Genomic DNA, 12,614 nt, shown 5'->3' with positions numbered 1-12,614 from the left:
AACGAAATTCTGATTTTGCCAAGGAGACATTCTTCCTCTTTGAAGGAAGAATTTTGAATTTTCGCTGAACATCTCTTTGTGTGTGTGTGTGTGTGTGTGTTGACACTACGAGATTTACAACAGGATCTTTGCCGTATAATTTATTGAAGATTTTGTGTAGGGTTTTCCAATCCCACAACCTTCCCCCTGAACATTCAAATGTAAGTTATTAAAAACTGGAAAACAAACCGGCGAGAGTTATTTATTGAGGCCAACTAGAATGTGTGATCTGTACGTTATTACACTAGTCTTCTAAAAGATCTACATAGTTAAACAAATCTACTGGTAGAACTAATTGCCGGATCCCATTCGGCAACTGCCAGTTATTATGGAGTGTCGACCTGATGCAGCAACGACAGAGATGTTTCAAATCCGATGGTTCAAGACATCTGGTTCTTAATGTAGGCAATAAGTCTTCGTGACTGAGCTTTATCACAGCGTCAATGCTCCTCTTATGGCCGGTTATTCGGTCAGCAATTGCACTGTACCGATGTACATTTAGGGACTCACTATTCAACTGTGGAATGACTCTAAGAAGAATCCGACCACATTTGAGAGCATCCAAAACAGTGTGGTTACTGAGATTCACCTTAAAATCTTCATCTTCTAGATCCTTTCCACTCCGGAGCACGATGATTCCAATTATCCATCTAAGTAACGTGGCAAAATCGCTTTCAAAAATATCTCGTTTTATGTGAGGGTATCCGTTATCTCTAGGTGAAAGCAGCGCCCCGTAGCGGAGAAGAAGAAGAAGTAACTTGGGACTTACTTTTTGAATTGCCGAGGCACAAGGTGGAAGCCATCTGGTGTACAAAACATCCGCATCTGGAAAACGAGTACCACGATATATAAGACGCCTTTCACAAGCATGTTGCAAGAAATACTGAAGAGGATGAATGTCTTCTAGTTCGTCATTGGATTTCATCGTCCAGGTGGACTGCAGCGTGATATATCCTGGATAAATTAACGTCGGATGGAACAATTTTCCAAAATGTCCGTCACATGAGAAAATGCCATCAAGAATCTGCTCAACGAGATCGCCGTTACTGATCTTTGACCAATAACACATTTCTGCCAAGAAATATAAAACGTTCTGTTCAAATTCGTGGTTCCAAGAACGTTGTCTGCGGACCGATATCCACTCTTTAAATATGACCAATATACGACTGACTAAATTTTCATCTCCGTCCACCAAACTACATTGATTGATGAGAGAACTGAGTTTAAAAGTAACCTCAAGATCAGGCTTTTCTGTTAGCCGATGGCAAGAGGATTCATCGTCGGTACGTTCCTCTGAAGGAAGACGTGGAGGACACCAACTGGATGAATGACCATCTTCCATTATCGGTCTAATTTCAGAATAAAAATATTAGTTGCAATAGGGGGGAGGGGGGGAAGGAGATATCTACATACAGAACATTAGGTGATTTTGTGGCTCAATCCATAGAATTTTGCTGTTGAGTGATAAAACTAAACAGGGCCCTAAATAATAACTCCACAAATGATCCTATTTCATTCTTGTCCTAATTGTTAAGAATATATTATTGATTCTCGATGAAGATTGTTGTGTTGCTGTTCTTTGCAAAAAACTATCAGAATAATAAGAATAATTTTTGATATAATGTTGTTTGGAGATCTCTAAAGTCAAATGAAAATGGGAATGTTTCAAGACTGTTAAAACAATTCACTGAATCAGATTTCTCGTATAAACTTTCAAGTGGGCAATCCTTCACGAGCTTATTTTTGGTACAATCTACTTTGTGCCCATTTTAGCCTGATTTTATATGCATTACATTCATAAGTGTACTTTGCTATATTTTTCACGCAATGAGTCAAACAAAATAATAATAATAATAATAATAATAATAACAATAATAATAATAATAATAATAATAATAATAATTTTTTTTTTTTTTAAACATTTTATTATGTCTCAGTATAAATTACATACAATAATAGTATTTACAATATTTACAATAAGGATTATACAGAATTTTTGAATTTGGAATATAAATAATAATAATAATAATAATAATAATTTTTTTTTCTTATTTATTTATTTATTTATTTATTTATTTTTACATTTTATTATGTCTCAGTATAAGTTACATACAAGAATAATATTTACAGAATTACGATAAGGATTGTACAGAATTTTTTTTTTTTTTTTTTTTTTTTTATGTCTCAGATGAATTGCATAAATAGCTGCTGTAGTAATTATATGTATATAATATTTATAACGCATTACAAGTGTGTATAACAGATACTTGCAAGTTAGTAATTTTCTTCCTCGAAGCTTAGCAGAGCTTATCTGAGGAAGATAATAGATGACAGAGGGTGGTGGTTTCATGGTTGTGTTCCTATAGTGGTCACAAGCCAGGTGTTGATTTTACTGTTTGTTGGTACATGCTTGAAAGACTTCGACTGCTATTACAGTTTAACTTTTTTTTTTTTTTTTTTTTTTTTTGTGCAAATAGGGTTGGGTTTAGACATGGTGTGTTTGTTTCTTTGTGTTCTTGTAGTGGTAGTTTTTTGAGAGGAGGGGTTGTCGTAGGTTTGTGTGTGTGTGTATGTGTGGTGGGGGAGAGAGAAACAGGAATTGCTCTAATTTTCATTCTCGCTATAATATTTATATAGTGCCTGTTTCAGCTCTCTGTATGTTCCTAGGTTTCTGTTGTCGAACGACAGTTTGTTTATCATGTCTGGTACGTAGAATTTTCGGGTGGCTTTGCCGTAGTGATTGTTGTACTTATATGTTATGTAGTTTGTTGACTGTGGTCTTGTTATTTGATATGTTGTTCTGGTTACTCTATATGTTGGGCTGTAGTAGTGTTTTAACATGACTGTGTAATAATAATAATAATAATAATAATAATAATAATAATAATAATAATAATAATAATAATAATAATAATAATAATAATAATAATAATAATAGAAGAAAGATAGTTATAAGGTTCCATTCTAGTCGTCAACCTGATAAAGAGCCGATATATCAGGTTGTCGATTTCTGGTGCAGGCAAGTAATTTTTTTCTTTTTATTTGGAAACTCAGGTTTTACACCCTGTAACGCGCAGAGAAAAGCAACAATACTGCTTACACTATTTAAGACAAAGATATACCGGTTAGGATTAAGTATCGCGAAGAGGACGCCGTTAACTACTACACTTCTCCCCTCCCCCATCGATGTTCAAAATCATTGGTAGTCCTGAACTCAACTACCGTCGATAACGAAGAAACAATATCTTCCATCTCACCAGTTTACATTAAACATTAAGACTGTTCAATTATTTCTCTAAAGAAATGTTCCATTTTAATAAATGTTTTGAGTCTGATATATTTATTTAAACAATTAGCTACACAGTTGTTAATACGTTTCAGCAACATTTTCTTTTGTATAGGATAAACTAGAAACATTAGACTTAAATACAATGCACAAACTCAAAACATACTGACCGAATTTTTAAGTTTGTCGAAATTTTAAGTTACCTTGAAAAGAAACGAAACGCGTTATTGAGGTAGCGTATAATATGGACTGAATCAAAGTCAAGTTACAGGCTATAATTGGTTGTCTCTTCTAGATCTATTGGCTGGAAACACCTGAGTTCGAATCCCGTCTAGGACATGATGGAAACTTATATCAGGGCTTTTGAACTGAAGGTAAGTTAGCAGGTCTCAAACAGACAAGGCTGCTGTGATATTTGACTTTCGTTTGGAGAAACCTGGACTAAAATTTCGTCTAGAAAACGAACAATCTTTAGAAATACTTCTCAACTGAAGGTCAGCTGGTCTGTCGCAGTCGGAGCTGGATGGAAGGATCTTTCCTCCTGAAAAACCTGGATTATTATTTTTTTTAATCTCACAAAAATTCAGTTTAGTTGGAGATCACATGCAATTAATAGTAAAGTATGTAAGTAAACTGGCTTCATAGCTTTAGTTGCTTCTGTCGTAATAACAAACAAAGCAGAACAATTTTTTCGACCAAATGACTCCGTCCAGTTCACTGGTTGAAAAACATATACATATTTTTTAGAATATTGTTAATAATGTCGGACACTATTCTTTACAAAGAATAGACATATAGACCATTTACAAGTGTCGAATGTTTTAATCTTAATGTCGTACGGATGGAAACATCCGTACCACATTAAGATAGATATTCACGGGCGTCAAAGCAAAGAAAAAAACTGGCACCAAAACAAAGCATAACTTATTTTATTACAAACATTTCACTCTTTCTTTATACATTTAAAAATCTTCAAATGCATGAGAGAATTCTGGACTTAAATTCTTTATTGAGCAGAACGCGCAGTCACAACTTCGTAGAATTTTCAGCTTCTACAAAACGATAGTTTGTAAGTTCAATCACGTCATCCCCATGGCCTTGTTGCCATTTGTACTTGAATTCGACCTCGCATATTTTGTCGGAAATCAGGCCATGCCGTCACACGCCCTGGCAGGTCGTCGTGCAGATCACACAGCTTCTTGACATCTCCAGAAGACAGCACTCGGTTCCAGACGTTTACTCTAAAAGAGAAAGAAAGAATGCCATGGTTACAAAAAAAAAAGATAAAATCCGTTATGATAGTCTTATATTTATTTACGAATCATACAGATTATGTAAAGAATATGATTTGTTACTTTATATATAGTGCACAATTTGAAATGAACTTAGAACTAAGGAAAACGTTGAAGAAAGATTATAAGAACGACAAGCCTTGGTGGAACTCTTTTGATCAGTTCACAGCGGTTGGAATTTGTAGCCATTTCTTCTTCGGTGCATTCGTCATCGTAATTGTCAAAAGCGGATCATACTGTCCTCACCTGATCAGCCTTTCCAGGTTGGCTTATAGGTGTTACAGGTCCAAGTAAGATGGTTGCTATGTCTAGTCAATTCCGGACCTTTGCTGTTCTCATTCCAAGTGCTTGTCAGCCTTGCTTTTATGGGACGGAATATTTATTATCCTGTAACATAAACTGCCCGGCTCTACATGCATTCTAGAGTGTTCTGGCAGCACGATGTTATTCCCAAATATCAGTATGCGACATATTACTGGTTGCGAATGCATTAAAACAAAGGCAGTGTGGCATCTTCCCGTTCCACTAGATACTGCATACCGTACATGAAAAGTATGTTGATATCCAAATGCAGATATCAAATTTCACGAACACAGTATCTTTAATGAAATCTAGTAACGTTTCATTAACGTTACTAGATTATCTAGTAACGTGCCAATTAAATCATTTAAGATAAGATTTATTCAGATTTAGCTTTCCTGGTGATTTCAGACATTTCATATCAAAACTCTCATGCTCTTCCAAAACTGCTGGTGTAGCATCCGTATTCAACAATAGAGAAGGGAGCTGCTTCGAAAGAAGTCAACGGACAACCCCAAGGGCAAGATGCATCGTGCCATGCAATTTGAAAGAATATGATGCTCCATAGGCAGTGCAACTGTCTTCGGATGAAATGGCTGCGAAAAGAACTAATGGAGTTTGAAACAAGCGTTGATAGGATGCCATGTTGCGGGCCTATCTGTTCGATAACTTGTTGACAATTTGGGCCATCCCAGGTCAACAGTCAGTGATACATACTGAGATGGAAATGCATGGAGTCGACTACAAGTGCCCCGCAGTGGACGACCACCACACTCACCAAACGTAACTGTATGGCGCTTCGAAGGATAATACGTAAAATCCTCAATTCGTCGGCCGACACGTTGAATGCTGAGTTCCTGGCACTGATTGGAACACGAATCTGCACAAGAACGTTCAGAACCGAGGCTCGCAACATGGGTTTCCATGGTAGGACCGCAGCATGCAAGCGCCACATTATTCGACCTAACATGAGCATCGTCTTCAGTGGTGCAAAGAGAGTGCGCAGTTGGACGGGAACGTTGAAGCCTGGAAAGCTGTGTTATGGAGTGACGTATAATACTACACCCTCTACCGAACAGATGGAAGGGGTAGGGGTGGCGGAAGCTCCGTCAATATCTCTTACCAGAATGAATAACTCTATGAAATTCGGAGAGTGGGGATGGTGTGACGGTATGGTCCTGTTTTTCCGGGTTTGGCATTGGACTTCTGTTTGTGGTGCCATAAACATTAAATCCCAAGAGTTATCTCAACATTCTGGATAATGAAGTGTTTCTTACTTTATGACATTTCTGCAGAAATGACCATTGTCTCTTTCAGCAAGACAATGCACCGTGTCATAGGGCTGCTGCAACTGCGTGCTTTGTGGACATGTACGTCACCACACTTTCTGGCCTTCACAGAGCCCTGATATCAACCCTATTGAACATCTGTTGGATGAACTGGAGCGTCGGGTGAGGTCAAGCGATGTCTGATCCACAACAGTCCAGGACCATATTACATGCCTACAGGAAGAATGGTCCAAATTACGTACTGATCGCTAACGTGCGCTTGTGGAAAATATATTCCGTAGGATTCCTGCAGTCATCGCAGCGAAGTGGTCCTCTTGAATATGTGTAATACCAAGGAAAATGGTATTCTGGAGATACGCTTGGGATTTTCAACTCTCCTCTAAGGACTTTGGAATATCTTTTGAGCCTAAATAAAGCCATAATATACGTTATCAAAGTGCTCCGGTGATGTGGCTGTTTTGTGAGCAAGAACGGTCAATACCTCCTGTTACAGGCACAGTGTCATACGGTATGGTTAAGAGTCAACATAAGCCACACTTAACTTTTTAAGGAACTGCATATGAATCTCATAGAGCCACTGGTTAGCTCGACTATAAAAGTAGTTCTTATTGCTGACTAACCTGATTAATCCACCTAGTGGTAAAATGGGAAAGAAACCATGAAGTTTTTATGACAGCGCTCAGTAGGGATTTTATTGTTCATGGTACATGCTTGGCATTTCAAATAACATATTTTGTGCTGAATCTCGGTATACCAGACGATAGAATTTTCTTCCCCCCCATTTCGTCCATTATGTGTTTGTTATTATTACAGCTGACCTTTGGCAGCTAATATATTTTCATTTCAGTTCATTCCAAATCGATATTACAGATACACTAAAAACTTTTTATAGAACATTCTTAGTGTGGACAGACGGTGAATGGAATAAGTCTACGGAAAGAAATGAACTTTGGCATGATAGCAATCCTATTTCTAATAGTTTAAATGATTAAGGCCAAATATTCCGTATAATCGTGAAATAATATTTGGACTTCGCAAATGATCACGTGCGGTGGACGCTGAGCACGGGGGGGTGAGGAAGAAGTTATCTGATCATTAGAAGCTTTTGCTCGACGCATCTGATAGGATTTATTGGATAACAACAACAATAATAATAATAAGCTGCTGTCTTTGTACATGTCGCTTGATGGATTTGCTGGCTGCCACTACAAGTTTTTTTCCCCTTCTCTCTCTCTCTCTCTCTTTCACAACAATTTTGATGCTTTAAATCTATTAGAAAGAGGTTTTTACGTTTTTAAATGCATGATCACTGAAAATTTCTTTCTGTCTCCAGTTCTAACCAGTATCCCGTATTTACACCTCCTTGTGTGATGGAATTTGTCGAACATTGCAAACAAGCGTATTTATGAATGACCAAGTTTCTCGAGATTCGTATTCTCGCCGCTGTTATATGCCGAAAAGTCTGTAAAATTTAACTTAAAAAAAATACTAAATAAAATAAAAATAAAAACGTTAAATTATAATACATATAAATAAATTATATATATATATATATATATATATATATATATATATAATTTATTTATATATATAAATAAATTATAAAACAAAAAAACAAAAAAACCTAGATATATATAACTATACCTGGATATATTTCCGGTGAATGCTTCCATCGAACTAAACCCACCTCCTACACAATCCTGTTCTTGGCCTATGACAAGCGTTCCTCCACCAGGAATCTCATTATCCATGCTGACCCCAGCGCCAGAAGATAACAGAGTTCCGTTATGGAAAAGATTCCACTGACCTAGAAAATAAAATTAATGTTCAACGAACGCTACAATTAACGCTAATTTATAGTTTAAAGGCTTAATATCGATATAGCTATCAGGAGCATTTGACTTTACCAACATTCCGAATTCTATTTATTATCTGGGCGGGTGAAATAGTGACCCTGAAACGACTGTTACGATGAAGTAAAACAAGCGGAATAAAAATGCCTAATCTGTTGCACGGGGAAGAGCTTAATGTGACCAAATGGAGTCAGGAAAAAAAGCACTGATGTTACTCGTGACTCCATTTGCTCATGTGCACGCGTGGCCAATAGGAATGGTGCAATAGTTTCGATTTTTACATTTTAATTGTTATCATTTACAGCTAGAAGCCAGACTCATATTAAAATATCGTGTACTTATTTTCGGTTTCTGGGGGTTATGCTTTCGTGAAAAGACTTCAGGTCGGATACTGTCAGAATACAGGTCGGAAAAAAAAAAAGTTTTTGACAGAAATACAAAACTTACTCAAACGTTGTGCACAAGTGATGAGCCAAAAATTGAGATTATATTGAAAAGCCTATAAAAATGGCCTATACATGTATTTACTAAATACGTTTTAGTTTAACAACAGAAGTGCAGCGTGCAGAACTTATGAAAGGACGCTCGTAAATAAATAAAATAAAACAAGTTTATAGTTAACACCATGGAATGATTCATCTAATTATGGCATGCAAGTAAATTAGTTATCTTCTTGGTCAAAACAATATTTAACTCTCTAATCAGCAAATTATTAATTTATTTTAGATTCTTATTTCTTATTTATTTATTTATTATGATTTTATTACATTATTTTTTTGCCATGTTCATTAATATAATTAATTGGGTAATAATGCATGATAATACCCAACTATTTTTCACTTTTTGTTTGCTGACTTCCGTTGAGGGAAGTCAATCGAAGTTTGTAACTTCGATTGAAGTCAAAGGAAGACGACTTCGATTGTAAATTGACTATGAGATAATTTTTTTTTTCAATCAAATTAAAATGATTGCGATAATGGCAATACGAAATAAACTTAATATTTGCTGTTCGAATCTCTGGCATTTTTAACTTTCTCAATTGAACCATTAAAACAAACATTCACGATAACGACATTTCTACTAAAAATTGTGAATTCTCCTTATAGGGAACCAGTACTACCCTAACATATACTATTAGACAATAAATTAATTCAGTTCGAATCGTTTACAAATTGACTGATAGATCACATTTAACGATCTTAAGTGCCTTCAGAATATATATATATATATATATCAGCCATTGTCGATCCACTACTGGATGAAGATCTTTCCAAGATTACTCCAAAACTGTCTGTCCATGGCTCTCCTTTCCTATGTCACCTCTGCAAATCTGATGATATCATCAATCCACCATGATTTAGGTCAGTTCATGGGTGTTTTTTCTCTTGTGGAATCCAATCCAGTACTTCTTTTGTCTATTGTTGATCTTATCTCCAGGGAAATTTGCCCAGCCCATTGCCACTTCAGATGTTTCACTCTTTCTATGATATCAGAGACTTTGGCTTGGTTTCTTATCCATGTATTCCTTTTGTGATCCAGTCTTGTGATACCAAGCATACTTCTTCTTTCCATACTAAATTGCGTTGTTCTTAATTTTTGAATTTCCTTTGCATTCAGTGTCCATGTTTCACAGCTATATGTTAATATTGGAAGAATACACTGGTTAAAAACCTTTCTCTTCAGGCATAATGGTAGTTGGCTTTTGAATATTGAATGTAATTTTTAAATGCCTTCCACCCAAGCATCCAGCGTGGGTCTTTTAATTTCGTCCATGCTATTTTGTTCCATTGTTGTCCTAAATATAAGTAATGATCTACTTGTTAATTTCCGCATTATTGATTTTTATTATTTCTGATTGCACACAGCTATTGAACATAACTTGGGTCTTCTTTAGGTTTATCTTTAGGCCAGCTGTTTTGCTAGCAATTTGGAGTTCAGGGATACGAGTCTGTAATTCATGCGCAGTTGAAGTAAAGATAACTATGTCATCTGCAAAGCGTAAATAACTTAAATAGCTTTCATTTATCTTCAAACCTTTCCCTTCTCAATCAAGATGTTTGAATATTTCTTCTAGGCATGTTATGAATCATTTTGAAGATATCGTGTCACCCTGTCTTATACCTCTTTGTATTTCCACAATTTGTCCCAAAATTCACGCAAGAAGTAATTTTGATAGAAAACACAGGTTTTTAGTTAAAAATTGTAATTTCTTATTGATTCATAAAGTATACAGTATAGGGTTATGCATGGAACAGCATATCGGGTAAATGGTCTCCACAGCTTTGCTGGCACATACGCACTCTTTTGTCGAAATTTTCCATGACCGTTTTGCATAAATGTGGCTGAATTTCGTTGATACAGCGCTCAATTTCCTCCTTCAAGGCGTGGGTGGTCGTTGGCTTGTTAGCATAAACTTTAGACTTCAAAAAACCCCAAAGAAAAAAGTCCAACGGCGTTAAGTCACATGATCTGGGCGGTCAATTCTGATCACCAAAACGGGAAATTACACAACCAGGAAATGACTCATGCAGTAATTGAATTGTTTCTCGGGCTATATGGCATGTGGCACACCGACTTGTTGAAACCACATGTCGTCCATATCCATATCTTGCAATTTAGGCACAAAAAACTGGATTATCATGTCGCGATAGCTAGCACCATTAACTATTATTGCCTTACCAGCCGCATTTTCGAAGAAGAATGGACCGATGATGCCTCCAGCCCAAAATCCGCACCAAACAGTGACACGTTGTGGATGCATTTGTTTCTCAATAATCAATCGTGGATTTTCTGAACCCCAAATGCAACAATTTTGTCGATTAACGAAGCCATCAAGATGAAAATGAGCCTCATCGCTGAATATGATTTTGTTCGAAAAATAAACATCCACTTGTTGTTGTTCCATAATCCATTCAACGAACTCTCTTCGCTGTGTGTGGTAATTTTTAATAACCCTGAGCTGTCGGCTGTCACGCTGTCTTTTTTTCTCGTTAGCAACACTTTACCGTACAAATGGCACTAAATTTAAATCTTGCGTGAATTTTGGGACACCCTGTATATAAGTATGAATAAATGAATAACGAATGTAAGCTTTCTGTTTTGGAATTGTTCAGAAATAACAATAAAATTAAGGCAGTACACCAGTTAATATTTCTGATGTCACTAGTGTTATTCCAGGCCTCCATAGAATTAATATTCATCGCAGCCTGTCTCAAAACGACGTCATTCACAGTTGGGCCTAAATTTGCTTCATCTGCAAACAGTGGATATCCGCTCGCAACATCATTAACAAACAGATTAAACAGCAGTAGTTCCCAGGAGAGAACCCGGTAATTCTCCTTATGAGAAATACAGCTCTTCTATACACAGTTCTTTGATATTTGTTAGAAAGCCAGTTTCCTAACCAACCAACCGATTATCCAAACCTATTTGCTATAACTTAAAAAAAAAAACAAATTATTATGTATCAGTCTGTCAAATACCTTTTTCATATACTGCAATTTCTTTGCAAATCAAGAAATTGCAGTATATGAATCACCCTTATTTGTTACTGCAGTCGAATTTTTATAAAATGTAAGTAAATTAGTAAAATATTGTGAATTCTGAACATAAATAATTGAAACAAAACAATCTATACCGTTTTTTTGAATCATGATACGAACGAAGAATTTAAAGCAAACGTATTAATAAAAGATGTCATGACATTTCTTAGTCGGCTTCTCCTTAGAATCCCAAGTGGTCCATTCCAAGGGTAAACATTGTATCCACGATGCTTTCGTCAACCAACAGAAAGAAATAAATCTCCACTTTTCTATTCTGATTAAGGGAAATGGACTGATGCCTTTTTCCACACGGATTACCCATGATTTGAAACACCTTAATGCAGACGAACTTCGTTCGACAATAGATGATGCTACGGTAATCACAAAATAGTTGAAAAAGTTTTTTCCTTCCCCCCTCTCACTGTATGCTAACCTCTTCCTCCTGATCCCATGCTCACCCAATCCGACTGGCATTAGCCAGTGAAAATCTTCGCTATTCAAACACTTCTCGAGCATTATAAGCTCATTACAACAGTGAAAATAAGTGGAAAAATGAAATATTGTAATTTAATTTATTGATGTAAAGCGTAATTTCGATCCCATTGAAAAGATAAATCCAGTCGATAATGGTCAGTTTTTAGACGTAGAAAATGTATACCTGGAGGTTTTATGAAGAACTTGATAGAGAATGGTGAGTATTCAAGACTGTAGAAGCATTGAAAAAAATGTCAGGAATTCATGGTTTTTTGGAATAAAGTTTTTGAAATGAAAAATGTTGTAGAAGAACAAATGCTTCCTAATTTAACAACATTAGTTAAAACTGTACTGTGCCTCCCTCATTCATCAGCAGCAACTGAAAGAATATTTTCAGCAGTGACAATAAATAAGAATAAAATAAGAAATCAACTACAAACTCCCGTGGTGAATGGACTCCTTTTGACAAAAGAAAAATTGAAACATTCATCAGTTACAGATTTTACTATTTCTGAAGAGTTAATTAATTTAGCAAAAAC

General features: G+C 36.0%; 2 protein-coding genes across 2 annotated transcripts in view; both read right to left on the bottom strand.

The window, feature by feature from the left end:
- Positions 1-283: 283 nt before the first annotated feature.
- Positions 284-1,381, bottom strand: LOC150100238 (uncharacterized). Its single transcript, XM_090402617.1, has one exon. It carries the CDS (start codon positions 1,379-1,381, stop codon positions 284-286), a length of 1,098 nt encoding a protein of 365 aa, XP_090258743.1.
- A 2,856-nt stretch (positions 1,382-4,237) lies between these two features.
- LOC150100234 (sushi, von Willebrand factor type A, EGF and pentraxin domain-containing protein 1-like) overlaps positions 4,238-12,614 on the bottom strand; it is an 84,867-nt gene continuing 76,490 nt past the window's right edge. Inside the window, exons 23-24 of the mRNA XM_090402997.1 lie at positions 7,851-8,013; positions 4,238-4,566 (exon numbers count right to left, since the gene is read on the bottom strand). Coding sequence (XP_090259123.1) covers positions 4,410-4,566; positions 7,851-8,013 — 320 coding nt within the window. The 3' untranslated portion in view covers positions 4,238-4,409. The remainder of the gene's footprint in view (positions 4,567-7,850; positions 8,014-12,614) is intronic.

Source organism: Typopeltis vanoorti, chromosome 13 (assembly GCF_054136105.1).
Source record: "Typopeltis vanoorti isolate ZY-2024b chromosome 13, IOZ_Tvanoo_1.0, whole genome shotgun sequence".
NCBI lineage: Eukaryota > Metazoa > Arthropoda > Arachnida > Uropygi > Thelyphonidae > Typopeltis > Typopeltis vanoorti.
Note: the sequence above shows the minus strand (reverse complement) of the source record. Positions and strands in the feature narration are given on the sequence as shown.

Excerpts from the sequence above, each read along its gene's own strand:
- LOC150100238 (XM_090402617.1), bottom strand. The coding sequence starts at position 1,381 with ATGGAAGATGGTCATTCATCCAGTTGGTGTCCTCCACGTCTTCCTTCA.